At 48.0% G+C, this 18,255-nt stretch overlaps 1 protein-coding gene across 1 annotated transcript in view; it reads right to left on the bottom strand.

Moving 5' to 3' along the window:
• The window catches only part of plcb1 (phospholipase C beta 1), a 641,072-nt gene that overhangs the window by 220,386 nt on the left and 402,431 nt on the right, over window positions 1–18,255 (bottom strand). The window contains exons 6-7 of the mRNA XM_078405993.1: window positions 9,491–9,544; window positions 7,911–7,986 (exon numbers count right to left, since the gene is read on the bottom strand). Of these exons, the coding sequence (XP_078262119.1) occupies window positions 7,911–7,986; window positions 9,491–9,544 (130 nt within the window). The remainder of the gene's footprint in view (window positions 1–7,910; window positions 7,987–9,490; window positions 9,545–18,255) is intronic.

The following is an 18,255-nucleotide window of genomic DNA, read 5'->3' as shown; positions in this document are numbered from 1 at the left end:
CTGTGACTCGACATGGTCTGATCACTAAGGACATGCACTGGAATGCTCAAATCCCAACAGTTTCTGTTGAGTTTATTCTGTGTGCCCAAGTACAGAAAGTTCAGGCCAGAATAATCAGAAGCTGGTGAGGTGCAAATTTATAAAGCACGGCATCTTATGCAGCAACTTGCCAACTTCTCCTGCATCTGTTTGCTAGACTTTGCCATTATGAAAAAAGTAGCTCCTACGAGAATCGTACATTAAATTACACTTAGAACGCAGATGCAAGGAATAGCAGATGCTGGTTTACCAAAAAAAAAGAGCTGGAGTATCTCAGCGGGTCAGGCACATGCAGATTCTTGATCAGGGGTTATGGGGAGAAGGCAGGAGAACGGAGTTAGGAAGGAGAGGCAGATCAGCCATGATTGAATGGCGGAGTAGACTTGATGGGCCGAATGGCCTAATTCTACTCCTATTCCTTATGACATAACATCTCTGGAGAACATGGATAGGTAATGTTTTAGGACCGTTCTTCAGACCAATTGTAGGTAAGGGGGAAGGGGGGTTTGGGGGGGGGGGGGGGGAAGGAAAATAAATTTGACACGGATAGAACAGGATTGGAGGGATATGGACCAAACCCAGGTGGGTAGGGCTGGTGTAGTTGGGACATTGTTGGCCGGTGTGAGCAAGTTGGGCCGAAGGGCCTGTTTCCACACTGTACCACTCTGTGACTCTATGTTTACAATCGAGCCGTTTACATCGTACAGATACATGAGAAAGGGAATAGCGTTTAGTGCAAGGTAAAGCCAGCGAAGTCCGACTCATTCAAGAGTCAACAGTGTTTGATTGTTAATAGACACCAAATGCTGGAGTAACTCAGCGGGACAGGCAGCATCTCCGGAGAGACCGAATGGGTGACATAGAAACATAGAAAATAGTTGCAGGAGGAGGCCATTTGGTCCTTTGAGCCAGCACCGCCATTCATTGTGATCATGGCTGATCGTCCACAATCAGTAACCCATGCCTGCCTTCTCCCCATATCCCTTGATTCCACTAGCCCCTCGAGCTCTATCTAACGTTTCGGGTCGAGACCCTTCCTCAGACTCCTCTTCCTATTCTTATTGTTACATGTCCCAAAATAGAGCAATGAAATTCTTATTTGAACTCTTCTACAGTGAGTGTCATAATTACACACTCCTTATAGTTACAAATCTCAAAAGATGATGCATTTAAAATACAAGGCAGATACAAAATGCTGGAGTAACTCAGGCAGCGTTTCAGGCAGCATTTCTGGAGAAAAGGAATGGGTGACGTCTCAGGTCATAGAAACATAGAAAATAGGTGCAGGAGTAGGCCATTCGGCCCTTCGAGCCTGCACCGCCATTCAATATGATCATGGCTGATCATCCAACTCAGTATCCCGTACCTGCCTTCTCTCCATACCCCCTGATCCCTTTAGCCACAAGGGCCACATCTAACTCCCTCTTAAATATAGCCAATGAACTGGCCTCAACTACCTTCTGTGACAGAGAATTCCATAGACTGAAGAAGGGTCTCGACCCGAAACGTCACCCATTCCTTCTCTCCAGAGATGCTGCCTGACCCGCCGAGTTACTCCAGCATTTTGTGTCTACCTTCGATTTAAACCAGCATCTGCAGTTTTCGTTCCTACACATTTAAAATACATATTGTTGTTATTCAATTCAGAACCACGTGAAAATGTAGCTGCTGCTTCTGCCCTACTTCTGAACTATTTTTCTTTCCCACAATGAGACATGAGGGTCTTGTAAACAAAGAGCCCTTCATCAATTAAATTAACATGGGTGGTGCATTAAATGTTCACTGCCTTTGTGCCTCAGCTGTAGTTTTCACAAGTAAAACACATAAATTGAAATGTGGGAGGAAATGGCAGCCCGATAAAACCAGAGAGAACGAAATTGCGGAAATGCGGAGACGCTGGTTTGCACGCGAAGATATAGACGCAAAAATGCTGGAGTAACTCAGCGGGACAGGCACCGTCTCCGGAGAGAAGGAATGGGTGACGTTTCGGGTCGAGGTCCTTCTTCAGACGGTCTGAGGTGGAAAAGACAATTTTGCGTCCATCTTCGGTGTGGACCCGCATCTGCAGTTCCTTCTTACACATAAAAAGGCAGGCTTGTTTGTGAACGGCTGATGGTTAGCGTGCACTGGGTGGGCCGAAGGGCCTGTCGTTTCCATGCTGTGTCTCTAAACTAAAGTGAAGTCATTTCTTTTTGTGTGTCATTTAGAACGGAGATGACCATTTAGAACGGAGATGAGGAAGAACTTTTTCAGTCAGAGAGTGGTGAAGGTGTGGAATTCTCTGCCTCAGAAGGCAGTGGAGGCCAGTTCGTTGGATGCTTTCAAGAGAGAGCTGGATAGAGCTCTTAAGGATAGCGGAGTGAGGGGGTATGGGGAGAAGGCAGGAATGGGGTACTGATTGAGAGTGATCAGCCATGATCGCATTGAATGGCGGTGCTGGCTCGAAGGGCTGAATGGCATCCTCCTGCACCTATTGTCTATTGTCTATTGTCTATTGTCTATTATTATGTAACATTCTTTTAGTCAGTGCATTCAAGGTCGGGATATTTTGTCCAATCTCTGGCACGGCAGCACAGCGGTGGAGTTGCTGACTTACAGCACTCACAGCACCAGAGACCCGGGTTCGATCCCGACTACGGGTGCTGTCTGTACGGAGTTTGCACGTTCTCCCCCACGTGACTGCGTGGGTCCCCCCCCCCCGAGATCTTCGGTTCCCCTTCACACTCCAAAGAGTAGGCTAATTTGCTTTACATGAATGTAAATTGTCCCTAGTGTGTGTAGGATAGTGTTAGTGTGCGGGGATCCTGGTCGGCGAGGACTCGGTGGGCCGAAGGGCCTGTTTCCACGCTGTATCTCTGAACTAAACTAAACTAAACTTTGGAACTATTGTGAAACTCTTCAGTCACCTTGAATCTGAATGTACATGCATATTCTCCCTGGAAAGACCATTGTTAACCTGCTTACCTAGTTTTGCCAGTGGGTGGTTATTATCCACGCGTTAACAAGAGGTCTACGCTTCTCTGCTGATGGGAGAGGCAGCAACACTTGCGAGGGCGAAACTAGTGGTGTACGTACACTCACTGCCACTTTGTTCTTGGACATGACGCAGGGCTTACAACACTGAGTCTGTCTCTTGTTCTAGATAGACCCAAAATGCTGGAGTAACTCAGCGGGTCAGGCAGCATCTCTGGAGAGAAGGAATGGGTGACGTTTCAGGTCGAGACCCTTCTTCGAACTGAGAGTCAGGGGGAGAGAGAAACTAGGGATATGAAAAGGTTCAGAACAAATCAGAGCCGGCAACAAGTAGGGTCTCGACCTGAAACGTCACCTATTCCTTCCCTCCAGAGATGCTGCCTGACTTGTTGAGTTGCTCCACCATTTTGTATCTACCTCCTGCCTTTTTGAAGAGTCATAGAGTCTTGCAGTGTGGAAAAAGCCCCTTCGGCCTAACTTGGCCACACCGACCAACATATCCCATCTACACTAGTCCCGCCTGCCTGCGTTTGGCCCATATCCCTCTGAATCTGTCCTATCCATGTACCTGTCTAAATGCTTCTTAAACGTTGCGATAGTATAACATTCACAATCTTTACTTCAAATATGACTAAATATGGGCGAAATATAGTCTCTGTTAAATAATTCAGGCAGATATGACTAACAGCACCACACAGCCATGATCACATTGAATGGCGGCGCTGGCTCGAAGGGCCGAATGGCCTACTCCTGCACCTATTGTCTATGTATTTATGTATCCTTGTATCCATGGTAATATCTACCAGTGCACTGTGCAAGATAATTGGTAGTCAAACCTATAAATAGTAATGCAATCTCTTTCAATTTTACCATTTAACCTCAGGGTCAACTGACCACTTCATCATGATTTATCTTGTCTATACTTTTATTTTACTCTTTGATGGTGATGTTTTTCACTATATTACCAATCCATGAACCATATCCCTTGCGAGTTACTAGAAGCAGCAAGCATAAATCCATTCAGAAGTGTGTTAGACAGATTTCTTTAGTTTAGTTTAGTTTAGAGATGCAGCGCGAAATCAGACCCTTCGGCCCACTGAGTCCGGGCCGACCTGCGATCCCTGCACATTAACACTATCCTACGCACACTAGGAATCGATAGACAATTATACCAAGCCAATTAGCCTACAAACCTGTACGTCTTTAGAGCGTGGGAGGATACTGAAGATCACGGAGAAAACCCGTGCAGGTCAGGGGGAGAACGTACAAACTCCGTACAGACAGCACCCGTAGTCAGGATCGAACCCGGGTCTCTGGCGCTGTGAGGCAGCAACACTGCCGCTGCGCCACCGTGCCGCCCTAATCTTGACTTTGAGCAAAGGCATTGAACGAGAGCTCAAAGAAAAGGTTGCGTAGCTTTGCACGAGACTTGCTTACTCCTGGAAGGAAGGTTAAAGTGCGGCCACCATTTTATGTCACCTCTGATAACCCAGCCAAAATGGCCACACTTTCATGCACACCTAGTGTGCGATTGATGTTTGACTCTCTGTAAGCTCGTTAACGATGCTTCAGTAAATCCCATCAAAGGTACTACGATCATTTAAATCAACGCTCTTAAGTGCACTCGGACAAATCATTATTCAGAGCTACTTTTCCCAATGAACAACAAAAATGCCTGGGACCAAATGGTATCTCACAACTGACAGAAGTAATTTAGGTTTAAATTGATTTTTTTTTTTTTTTGAATTGCAATCACAAGACTCCTTTTATTTGTAAACACGGAGCAATTGTATAAATCTCCTGATAATCAATTTGATGAAAATACATACAGCGACTGAAGAATTCTTGAAGCAATTATTGTCAGGATATTTGAATTAGGCTACTTTAGCGTGTCAAGCTGAAGTGCAAAGAAGTGGAAATGTCATTTTGATTATGAAACAGTCAATGTGGATCAAGAATATAATTCAATCTTGTCAACATAAACAGCATTCTCTTTGAACGACTCTAAGTTCCTTCACCAAACATTTACTAATTGAACAGTACATTTTGCAGGGGATTCTAAAACGATTTGGAAGAGCATGCAGTTGGTACGGTCATTAGGTTTGCAGATGATAGAACAATATCATCTACATGACAAGTATACAAAATCATGAGAGGAATAGATCGGGTAGATACCAGAGGACATAGGTTCAAGGTGAAGGGGAAAAGATTTAATAGGAATCCGAAGGGTAACTTTTTCACACAGAGGTTGGTGGGTGTATGGAACAAGCTGTCAGAGGAGGTAGTTGAAGCTGGGACTATCCCATCGTTTAAGAAACAGTTGGACAGGTACATGGATAGGACAGGTTTGGAGGGATATGGACCAAGCGCAGGCAAGTGGGACTAGGGTAGCTGGGACATTGTGTGGGTGAGTTGGGCCAAAGGGCCTGTTTCCACACTGTATCAATCTGTGACTCTATAACAGTGTCCTATTTTGCTTGGGCAGCTTACAGCTCAGAGGTATGACTATAGATTTCTCTAACGTCCCTCTCTCTCCATCCTCTCCCCCCTCCCAAGTTGCACCAGCTTCTCTTCACCCAAAACGCTGGAGTAACTCAGCGGGACAGGCAGCATCTCTGGAAAGAAGGATTGGGTGACGTTTCGGGTCGAGACCCTTTTTCCGACTGGTTAGGGATAAGGGAAACGAGAGATTATTGAAGATGATATAGAAAGATAAAGAACGATGAATGAAAGATATGCAAAAATTTAATGATGATAAAGGGCATTGTTAGCTATTTGTTGGGTGAGAACGAGAAGCTGGTGCTATTTGGGTGGGGGGGGGAGGGTGGATAGAGAGAGAGGGAATGCCGGGGTTACTTGAAGTTAGTGTTGTAAGTAGTTATTGATATTACCAACAAGATTTCAAGATTAGAACAAAAATTGTTTCTATTGGAAACAGGGAACAAATGTTGCACAGCCTCAAAGAAAACAATAGTTTAGAGACACAGCGCGGAAACAGGCCCTTCGGCCCACCGGGTCCGCGCCGACCAGCGATCCCCGCACATTAACACCATCATAAGCCCACTAGGGACAATTTTCACATTTCACATTAACTGATCCAATTAACCTCCCACATCTTTGAGTGTGGGAGGAAACTGAAGATCTCGGAGAGAACCCACGCAGGTCACGGGGAGAACGTACAAATTTCGTGCTGACAACACCCGTAGTCGTGATCGAACCCGGGTCTCCGGCGCTGCATTCGCTGCAAGGCAGCAACTCTACCGCTGCGCCAAGATAAGTTAAGATATAATACAGTCAGGACCCTTTTTCCCCAAGGGTGGAAATGGCAAAGACTAGGGAGCATAGATTTAATGGGTAAAGTTTAAAGGAGATGTGAGGGGCAAATGTTTTTACACGAAGGGGGGGTGAGTGCCTGGAATGAGCTGCCAGGGGTGCTGGTGGAGGCAGATAGGACAGTGGAGGGAATATGGATCATGTGCAGGCAGAGGAGATTAGTTTAACCTGGCATCATGTTCAGCACGGACATTGCGGGCCGAAGGACTCGTTTCTATGCTGTACCGTTCTATGTTATACATGATTTAACCCGAGCAGTAGTAGAGTTGCTGCCTCACAACACAAGAGACCTGGGTTCGATCCTGACCACGGGCGCTGTCTGGACGGAGTTTGTACGTTCTCTCCGTGGGTTTTCTCCGGGTGCTCCGGTTTCCTCCCGCACTCCAAAGACGTGCAGGTTTGTAGGTTAATTGGCTTTGGCAAAATTGTACATTGTCCCCAGCGTGCGTAGGTTAGCGTTAGTGTGCAGGGCGATCGCTGGTCGGCTTAGACTCAGTGGGCCAAGGGGGCCTGTTTCCGCGCTGTATCTCTAAAAGCTAAATCAAACAGTAATGTGGTTGGTGCAAACCGAAACCATTCCACTGCTAAACTAAACATAAACGTCATGGCTATTGGCTTGAGAATTGCAACGAATTGTGGACGCAGCCCTTCCACTGATTCCATTTATACCTCATGCTGCCTTGGCAAGGCCAGCAGCCTAAACAAGGACCAGTCGCACCCCGGCCACTCCCTCTTCTCCCCTCTCCCATCAGGCAAAAGGTACAGAAGTGTGAAAACGCACACCTCCAGATTCAGGGACAGTTTCGTGCCAGCTGTTATCAAGGCAAGGCAAGGCAAGGCAAGGCAAGTTTATTTATACAGCACATTTCACACAGCAATGGCATCATTGACTTCTCCACCTTTAGATGGTTTCCTCTGTCCCTCTCTTCCCCTCCCCCTTCCCAGTTCTCCCTCTATCTTCCTGTCTTCACCTATATCCTTCCTTTGTCCCGCCCCCCGTGACATCAGTCTGAAGAAGGGTCTCGACCCGAAACGTCACCCATTCCCTCTCTCCTGAGATGCTGCCTGACCTGCTGAGTTACTCCGGCATTTCGTGATACCTTCGTTTCATACAGCAATGCCAATTCAAAGTGCTTTACACAGAGCATAAAAATACAGAACGAGGAGAAAAGGTAGGAAAATACAATAAGAGTAATAAGATAAATAAATAATAGTTAGAAGTAAGATTAATAGAGTAATGGGGGATTATGACAGAAGCCAACTGAATTCAGGCAACTGAACCATCCCACCACAACCAGAGAGCAGTGCTGAACTACTATCTACCTCTTTGGTGACCCTCGGACTATCCTTGATCGGACTTTGCTGGCTTTACCTTGCTCTAAACGTAATTTCCTTATCTTGTATCTGTACACACATGTCTCGATTGTAATCACATGCAGTCTTTCCGCTGACTGGTTGGCACGCAACAAAAAAGCTTTTCACTGCACCTCCTCGGTACACGTGACAATAAACGAAACCAAAGCCGACTAGCGAGTCAGAACGCGCTGGTCAATGGAGATACTTACCCTGCCTGAAGGGAGCCCACAAGCATCTAACGCCGTCTCCACCCGCTTTCGGTCGGCAGAAAACAAACGGAAGATGCTGCACACAAAGAAGACGATACCATCAACGCAAGGTACATGATACTTGACTTCAACACGCTAATAAACCAAGTCTTGTGGGCGGCACGGTGGCACGGCGGTAGAGTTGCCGCCTCACAGCGCCGGAGACTCGGGTTCCATCCCGACTATGGGTGCTTGTCTTTACGGAGTTTGTTCGTTCTCCCCGTGGCCTGCGTGGGCTTTCTCCGAGAGCTTCGGTTTCCTCCCATGCTCCAAAGACGTGCAGGATTGTAGGTTAATTGGCTTCGGTAAATTGTCCCTAGTCTGTGTCGGATGGTGTTAACATACGGTCAGCATGGACTTGGTGGGCCGAAGGGCCTGTTTCCACGCTGTATCTCTAAAGTCTAAACAGAATTTTTAAACTTCCTTGCCTCTAAATAGGTCACTGTAAGTTCACAAGTTATAGGAGCAGAATTAGGCCATTCGGCCCATCGAGTCCACTCCGCCATTCAAACATGGCTGATCTCTGCCTCCTAATCCCATTTTCCTGCCTTCTCCCCATAACCCTTGACACCCGTTCTAATCAAGAATTTGTCTATCTCCACCTTTAAAACATCCACTGACTTGGCGGTGGGTTCCACAGATTGACTACCCTCTGACTAAAGAAGTTCCTCCTCACCTCCTCTCGAAAAGAGCGCCCTTTAACTCTGAGGCTGTGACCTCTGGTCCTAGACTCTCCCTCCAGTGGAAACATCCTCTCCACATCCACTCTATCCAAGCCTTCCATTATTCCTCCCCTCAACCTTCTAAACTCCAGTGAGTAGAGGCCCAGTGCTATCAAGTGCTCATCATAGTCTAACCCACTCATTCCAGGATTTAATTCCTCTCAACCTCTTCTGGACCCTCTCCAGAGCCAGCACATTCCTCCTCAGATATAGGGCCCAAATTTGCTCACAGTACTCCAAATCTAAACTGCACAGGTTGAGGGTATGAACAGGGGTGCCAACTATCTCACTCCCAAATAAGGGACAAGGTGACGTCAACGCCCCGCGTCCCACGTGACCTCATCAAGCCAGCGGCCACTTGCTCCCGCTCCACCAACGGCTGCCGCCCAGGCCGGGAACTGGGTTGCTAGGCAACCTCCATCAGGGGGCGCTCGGGCCTCTGGGCCTATAACCTCCGGACCAAAAGCGTCCAGGCCTACAGCGTCCGGGCCTACACTGTCCGGATTTACACTGCCCGGATCTACAGCGTCCGGGCCTACACTGTTCGGGTTTACACTGTCCGGACCTACAGCGTCTGGGCCTACACTGTCTCGATTTACACTGTCCGGGCCTATAGCATCCGGGCCTACAGCGTCCGGGCCTACACTGTCCGTGTAGAAACCGGAGCACCCGGAGGAAACCCACGCGGGTCACGGGGAGAACGTACAAACTCCATACGGACAGCACCCGTGGTCGGAATGGAACCCGGGTCCCTGGCGCTGCGAGGCAGCAAGTCTACCGCTGCGCCACCGTGCCGATAGGCTGCGTGGAATCACTTACTTTTTGACAGGAATCCGGCCATCTTGGTTGGTTTGAAGTCTCAGCTTGGTGTACCTACAAAGTACAAGGGACATCCATCAGAAACACCAATATATTTGGACACCAGATCACGGAGGCAAACAGCAAGGAAACAAGTCCTTCGGCGGGTCAGGCAGCATCTCTGGAGAAAAGGGATGGGTGACGTTTCGGGTCGGGACCCTTCCTCAGACCACTCTTTCATTCATATCTTTGTTTCAGTTCAGTTTAGTTTAGACAATAGACAATAGGTGCAGGAGGAGGCTAACCAGTCAGCAGAAAGACATCTTTCCCCATCCCTCCGCCACCCTAGGTCACGCCAGCTTTTCGGTCTCACATAGCTACAGCTAACAATGGCCTATTTCCTTTATCATCTTTACCTTTTAGTATATCTTTCATTCAGTTGTTCTGCATCTCTCTGCATCACCGCCTATATCTCTCGTTTCCCCTCTCCCCTGACTCTCAGTCTGAAGAAGGGTCTCGACCCCAAACGTCACCCATTCCTTCGCTCCAGGGATGCTGCCTGACCCGCTGAGTTACTCCAGCATTTTGTGTCGATCTGCGGTTTAAACCAGCATCTGCAGTTCCTTCCCACACAAAGCATACTGTATATCAGTGGAAAGGCAATGCATGATTACAATCAAGCCATTCATCGTGTACAGATGCACGATAAAGGAAATAACGTTTAAAGTAAGAAATGTTGCTTAGGAGATCTCTGTCGGAGTAGAGATTTAAGAGCGTGGAGCGATTGTAATATGTGATTGTAGATCTGCTTCTGTGGCTGGCAGGCAAATAGTCCCCTGGGTTGGGCTATGGAACAGCACCTCATATTTCGCTTAGGCAGCTCTCAACCCAGTGGTGTGAACATTGATTTCTCTAACTTCAAGTAACCCTTGCGTCCCCTCTCTCTCCGTCCCTCCCCACCCCAAGTCGTACCAAAGACGTGCAGGTATGTTGTTGGTTAATTGGCTTGGGAAACGTAAATATTATCCCTAGTGGGTGTAGGATGGTGTTAAATGTGCGGGGATCGCTGGTCGACGCGGACCCGGTGGGCCGAAAGGGCCTGTTTCCACACTGTACTTCTAAACTAAACTCATACCAGCATCAAAGTCGTCTTGTTGAGTCTCATTGTCTGTAACTCGTTTTCACCTAGCCCACAGCTAACAATGGCCTGTTTCCTTTATCATCGTTACCTTTTTTGCAATATCTTTCATTGATTTGTTCTATATCTCTCTAGATCACCGTCTACATCTCTCGTTTCCCCTCTCCCCTGACTCTCAGTCTGAAGAACGGGTCTCGACCCAAAACCTGTCACCCATTCCTTTTCTCCAGAGATGCTGCCTGTCCCGCTGAGTTACTCCAACTTTTTGTGTCTATCTTCGGTGTAAGCCAGCATCTGCAGTTCCTTCCTGCGCGTTCAGGCTCTGGTGACTCAATGTGCTTCTGGCTGACTCCAAACAGGATCTGCTGCCACGTACCCAACAACCAACCAAGATACATTCATCTATCACCCCTCTCCTCCCCGAGACACCCAGTTGAACATTGACACAAATGCTGGAGTCGCACTACATTGGCCACACGAGGGCTCTGCCTCTCCAAATACTGCATCACCCGCTCATTCTTTGGTATAGTTCAGCTTAGTGACGCAGCGCGGACACAGGCCCTTCGGCCCACCGTGTCCGCGCCGACCAGCGATCTCCGCACATTGACACCACCCTGCATACACCAAGGACAATTTGCATTTATACCGAGCCATTTACTCTACAAACCTGCACGTCTTTGGAGTGTGGGAGGAAACCGAAGATCTCGGAGAAAACCCCCACAGGTCACGCAGGGGAGAACGTACAAACCCCGTACAGACAAGCACCCCGTAGTCAGGATCGAACCCGCGGCCCTGCCGCTGTGAGGCAGCAACTCTACCGCTGCCGGCCGTGCTTGGTTTCAACTTGGTTTTGGGACTGAGTCAAAAGGTGCTCAACTTCTCAAACTGAACCACAAGATTACGAAGCCGCCTCACAACGGAATCAAGGTGACTTGTTAAATGTCAGATCTCGGGGGCCGCTGAGAGAACTAAGTGGGACCATCAGGACTCTGATGTCTGAAGAAGGGTCTCGACCCGAAACGTCACCCATTCCTTCTCTCCAGAGATGCTGCCTGTCCCGCTGAGTTACTCCAGCACTCTGTGTCTATCTTTGGGACTTTGTCCGTAACTCGTTTTTACCTAGCAAGCAGCTAACAACGGTCTGATTCCTTTATCATCTTCTCATATTTCGCTTGGGCAGCTTACAACCTAGTGGTGTGAATATTGATTTCTCTAACTTCAAGTAACCCCTGCATTCCCTCTCTCTCCATCCCTCCCCCACCCCAGTCGCACCAGCTTCTCGTTCTCACCTAGCAAACAGCTAACAACGGTGTTACTTTTTTGCATATCTTTCATTAATTTGTTCTGCATCTCTCCACATCACCGTCAATATCTCTCAATAGACAATAGACAATAGGTGCAGGAGTAGGCCATTCAGCCCTTCGAGCCAGCACCGCCATTCAATGCGATCATGGCTGATCACTCTCAATCAGTACCCCGTTCCTGCCTTCTCCCCATACCCCCTCACTCCGATATCCTTAAGAGCTCTATCCAGCTCTCTCTTGAAAGCATCCAATGAACTGGCCTCCACTGCCTTCTGAGGCAGAGAATTCCACACCTTCACCACTCTCTGACTGAAAAAGTTCTTCCTCATCTCCGTCCTAAATGGCCTACCCCTTATTCTTAAACTGTGGCCCCTTGTTCTGGACTCCCCCAACATTGGGAACATGTTTCCTGCCTCTAATGTGTCCAATCCCCTAATTATCTTATATGTTTCAATAAGATCCCTCTCCCTCTCCCCTGACTCTCAGGCTGAAGAAGGGTCTCAACCCGAAACGCCCTATATGTGGCCACCCTTTGCATACCTGTGCATTTTATGGCAAACAAAGATTTCACTGTACCTCGGTACGTGTGACAATAAAGTTTCATTCATTCAGATCTGATGGCACCTTTGTGTCAATTTTATTCTCTTCACATTTGGCCTCTTTTATTTAACTTTTCTATCTAACGAATAGATATAAATCACTGCAATAGCGTGGAATAGGGCAGGTGATGTAGAGCATGCAGTGTTGGAGTGAGGGCACACTGTGCTGACTTCTTTTAGTTTAGTTTTGTTTTAGAGATACAACGCGTAAACAGGCCCTTCGGCCCACCGGGTCCGCGCCGACCAGCGATCCCCGCACGCTAACACTATCCCACACCCACTAGGGACAATCTTTACATTTACCAAGCCAATTAACCTACAAACCTGCACGTCTTTGGAGTGTGGGAGGAAACCGAAGATCTCGGAGAAAACCCACGCAGGTCACGGGGAGAACGTACAAACTCCGTACAGACAGCAGCCGTAGTCGGGATCGAACACGGGTCTCCGGCGCTGCATTCGCTGTAAGGCACCAACTTTACCGCTGCGCCACCGTGACCGCCCATGACTTCTTTAGTTCAGTTTATTGGCACTTGTCCCGGGGTACAGTGAATAGGCTCCAAACTACACACTGGGGGGGCATTGGTTTTGACTTGCACTATATACACACATACGCATCATATATAAATATATATACACATACACACACACACACACACACATACCACATACACACTCACACACTCACACACACTCACACACACATACACAATACACACTCACTCACACACACACTCACACACATACACACTCACACACCACATACACACTCTCACACACTCACACACACATACACAATACACACTCACTCACACACACACTCACACACATACACACTCACACACACACACTCACACGCACACACACACGCACACACACACACACACACACCCACACGCACACACACACATACACAATACACATACACATACATATATCTATATACTAAAACTCTCGTTTGTTTGTTTGTTTGTTTGTTCCTGAACTACAGCCAAAAGGGTACGCGACAGCACGACAATTTTAGGCCCACCTTACTCACCGTCGTCCCTTGGGTGCTAATGGAAGAAGTTTCATTGAAATCGGTGTTATATTTTTAAAGTTATTCACATTTTAAAGTTTAAATCTATCTCCTCGGGAGGGAGGGAGGGTAAGGGGGATGGAATGGGGGGAGGGAAGGGGGGAGGGGGAGGGGAGGGGAGAGGGAGGGGTAGGGAGGGGGAGGGAAGGGGGGGAGGGGGAGGGGAGGGGGAGGGGAGGGGAGAGGGAGGGGTAGGGAGGGGGAGGGGAGGGGGGTAGGGGAAGGGAGGGCAGAGAGGGGAGAGGGGAGGGAGGAGGGGGGAGGAGAGGGTGCTGCACCAATGCAGGAGAGGTTTGGGCCCAAAGGGTCCACTTGGTCTAGATACACCCAGACACAGACACAAACAAACTCACACGCATATTTACAGAGTATTATGTTTGCATATCTGTTGTGCGGCTGCAAGTAAGAATTTCATCGTTCCGTTTCGGGACATATGACAATTAAACACTCCTGACTCCTGACAAAAGGATAATGTGAAGCATTCTGGCTTCTGACCACTTGACACTCTAAAGTTACAAACCAGCTGTTTGTGGAACCGCACGGTAACAGGTCTCTCGGCCCACAATATCCGTGCCAAACATGTTGCCAGGTCAAACCAATCTCCTCTACCTTCACGTGATCCATATCACGGGATATCTTATCGAAACGTATAAGATTATTAAGGGATTGGACACGTTAGAGGCAGGAAACATGTTCCCAATGTTGGGGGAGTCCAGAACCAGGGGCCACAGTTTAAGAATAAGGGGTAGGCCATTTAGAACGGAGATGAGGAAAAACTTTTTCAGTCAGAGAGTTGTGAATCTGTGGAATTCTCTGCCTCAGAAGGCAGTGGAGGCCGATTCTCTGAATGCATTCAGGAGAGAGCTAGATAGAGCTCTTAAGGATAGCGGAGTCAGGGGGTATGGGGAGAGGGCAGGAACGGGGTTCTGATTGAGAATGATCAGCCATGATCACATTGAATGGCGGTGCTGGCTCGAAGGACCGAATGGCCTACTCTAGCACCTATTATTTATTGTCTATATCCCCCCACTGCCTGCACATCCAAGTGCCTGTCCAAAAGCCTCTTGAACACTGTTATTGAATCTACCTCCACTGCGGCCACCCCTGGTAGTGCGTTCCAGGCCCCCACCGCCCTCTGTGTAAAGAAAACTTGCCCCGGCACATCCCCTTTAAACTTTGTCCCTCTCACATGAACGTGAAGCCCTCCAGTCTAAGACACTTCCACCGTGTCCGAAAAAGGTTCTGACTGTCTACCTTATCAGGCAAATGACTCAATTGTAATTATGTATTGTCTTTCCGCTGACAGAACAGCACGCGACAAAAGCTTTTCACTGTACCTCGGTACACGTGACAATAAACTAGACTGAACTGTATTCAATTTTATTTGAGCACTCATCTTTATCTTCTTCTTCTTGCGTTTGAGGCAGCAGAAGTTATGTCACGCCCTCCAGGCGCTGTAGCCAGTGCAATGTGCTGTTGTCGAGGGCCGTGAGGTCTACCCCTCCACCAGGGGGACGGAGGACAGTGCAGTCGAAGATGCCGTGCTGCGCTGTTTGCTGGTCTGCTCCACGCACGCAGGCTGCTGATGGACGCAACCCCCAACGATGCACGTTGGCGTTGAACCGGCCGACCCCTGTGCGGAGCCGGTTCAAGGCGACCCACTCTTTGCGGGGCGTGTCCGAGCCGGGTGGGGCTGTGGTGTTCGGTGCGACGGTGAATTGAGGAGGTGGCGATGTCTGTTCCCAGCTGGTTCTCCATGCTCCTAGTATGTTGGAACCGGAGCCACAGAGGGTCGCTGCGTGACGGGAGAAAGGGTGACGAGACGACAGGCGTTGAGGTCCCAGTTGCCATGAATCCTGGGCGAGGTGGCGCAAAGGATGTTTGACGTCCGATGGGGCCTTGCACACCAGCCTATGAGTGAAGAACTCGCTGCGATGCTTGGCGGGTGCAATACCTGTGAGCACCAGCAGGGGATCCGTCGGAGTAGTGCGTAGGCAGCCGGTGATGATCCGCATGGTGTCGTTCAACTCATCTTTATCATTCACTTAGATACAGTAATACATCAGTGTGCTGTTCTATTACGCCAACCTGATTTCTTCTTATATCAAGTTTAAAAATAACTCTACTCCCACATCTTTGAACAAAGTACACAGCAAGAATTCAGAGACGTCTTCAATATTAAAGAGAATTACTTGAGTTTATTCTATATCTAGTTGAGAGAACTCATTAATATTTACATTTTTCCAGCATCCTCACTTTCATATCAGCATAATTATCAACGGGCACAGACAGTAATTGAGACAATAATCTGGTATTTCTGGAGTATTGTGGGCAGTTTTGGTCTCCCAACTTGAGGAAGGACGTCCTTGCCATTGAGGCAGTGCGGCGTAGGTTCACCAGGTTAACTCCCGGGATGGCGGGACTGCCACACGAGGAAAGATTGGAAAGACTGGGCTTGTATTCACTGGAGTTTAGAAGGATGAGAGGGGATCTTATGGAGACGTATAAAATTATCAAAGGACCGGACAAGCGAGATACAGGAAAAATGTTCCCAATGTTGGGGGAGTCCAGAACCAGGGGCCCCACACAGTCTAAGAATAAAGGGGAGGCCATTTAAAACTGAGGTGAGAAAAAAAAAAACGTTTTCACCAAGAGAATTGTGAATTTGTGGAATTCTCTGCCACGGAAGGCAGTGGAGACCAATTCACTGGATGAATTTAAAAGAGAGTTAGATAGAGCTCTAGGGGCTAGCGGAATTTGCAGATGACACAAAGCTGGGTGGCAGTGTGAACTGTGAGGAGGATGCTTTGAAGATGCAGGGTGACTTGGACAGGTTGGGTGAGTGGGCAGATGCAGTTTAATGTGGATACATGTGAGGTTATCCACTTTGATGGCAAGAACAGGAAGGCAGATTATTATCTGATGGTGTCAAGTTAGGAAAAGGGGAACTACAACGAGAGCTGGGTGTCCTTGTTCATCAGTCGCTGAAAGTAGGCATACAGGTACAGCAGGCAGTGAAGAAAGCTAATGACATGTTGGCCTTCATAACAAGAGGAGTTGAGTATAGGAGCAAAGAGATGCTTCTGCAGTTGTACAGGGCCCTAGAGAGACCACACCTGGAGTACTGTGTGCAGTTTTGCTCTCCAAATTTGAGGACATTCTTGCTATTGAGGGAGTGCAGCGTAGGTTCATGAGGTTAATTCCCGGAATGGCGAGACTGTCATATGTTGAAAGAATGGACCGACTGGACTTGTATACACTGGAATTTAGAAGGATGAGAGGGGATCTTATGGAAACATATAAGATTATTAAGGGGTTGGACACGTTAGAGGCAGGAAACATGTTCCCGATGTTGGGGGAGTCCAGAACCAGGGGCCACAGTTTAAGAATAAGGGGTAGGCCATTTAGAACGAAGTTGAGGAAAAACAAATTCACCCAGAGAGTTGTGAATTTGTGGAATTCTCTGCCTCAGAAGGCAGTGGAGGCCAATTCTCTGGATGCTTTCAAGAGAGAGTTAGATAGAGCTCTGAAGGATAGCGGAGTCAGGGGGTATGGGGAGAAGGCAGGAACGGGGTACTGATTGTGGATGATCAGCCATGATCACATTGAATGGCAGTGCTGGTGCGAAGGGCCGAATGGCCTCCTCCTGCACCTATTGTCTATTGACTTTACTGGACTTTATTTGCACTAAATGTTATTCCCTTTATCCTGTAACTACTGTCTCCACTATGGAACGCTCGATTGTATTCATCGAAGGTAGACACAAAATGCCGAAGTAACTCAGCGGGACAGGCAGCGTCTCTGGAGAGAAGGAGTGGGTGACGTTTTTTGTCGAGACCCTTCTTCAGACTGAGGCTCAAGGGAGAGGGAATACGGAAGGGTAAAGTGTGAAAAGGAGAGATCAAAGGGGATGAGGTTCAAGGAAAATGTACAATAGATCGTTGTAATCGTGTCTAGTCTTTCCGCTGACTGGATAGCAGGCAACAAAGGCTTTTCACTGTACCTCGGGACATGGGGTGGCATGGGTTCGATCCCGACTACAGGCGCTGTCTGTACGGAGTTTGTACGTTCTCCCCGTGACCGGCGTGGGTTTTCTCCGAGATCTTCGGTTTCCTCCCACACTCCAAAGACGTACAGTTTGTCGGTTAATTGCCTTGGTAAATGTAACAATTGTCTCTCGTGTGTGTAAGATGGTGTTAGTGTGCGGGGATCGCCGGTCGGCGCGGGCCTGGTGAGCTAAAGGGCCTGTTTCCGCACTGTATCTCTAAACTAAACTAAACTAAATTAAAAAAGTACTCCTGCAATATTGGTTGACTGAAAGCATGGACTGCATCAGGAGGTGTAGATCGAGGGCAAGCAAGATCATGAGGGACCCTACCACCCCAGTAACGGACTGTTCCAGATGCTACGGTCAGGCAAACGCCTCCGCTGTCACGCTGTGAAAACGGAGAGGATGAGATGGAGTTTCTTCCCACAGACCATCAGGACTGTTAACTTTTATAACTCCAGGGACTAAATTTTGTCTACACTATAGTAACTTTATTAACTTCATTTATATGCTGTAACTGTAATTCTTTTTTGTGCACAACCCGCAGGCATTGCCACTTTCATTTAACTGCACATCGTGTATGTGTATGTGACAAATAAACTTGACTTGACTTGACTTGACA

The sequence above is a fragment of the Rhinoraja longicauda genome, chromosome 9 (assembly GCF_053455715.1).
Source record: "Rhinoraja longicauda isolate Sanriku21f chromosome 9, sRhiLon1.1, whole genome shotgun sequence".
In the NCBI taxonomy this organism is placed as follows: domain Eukaryota; kingdom Metazoa; phylum Chordata; class Chondrichthyes; order Rajiformes; family Arhynchobatidae; genus Rhinoraja; species Rhinoraja longicauda.
Note: the sequence above shows the minus strand (reverse complement) of the source record. Positions and strands in the feature narration are given on the sequence as shown.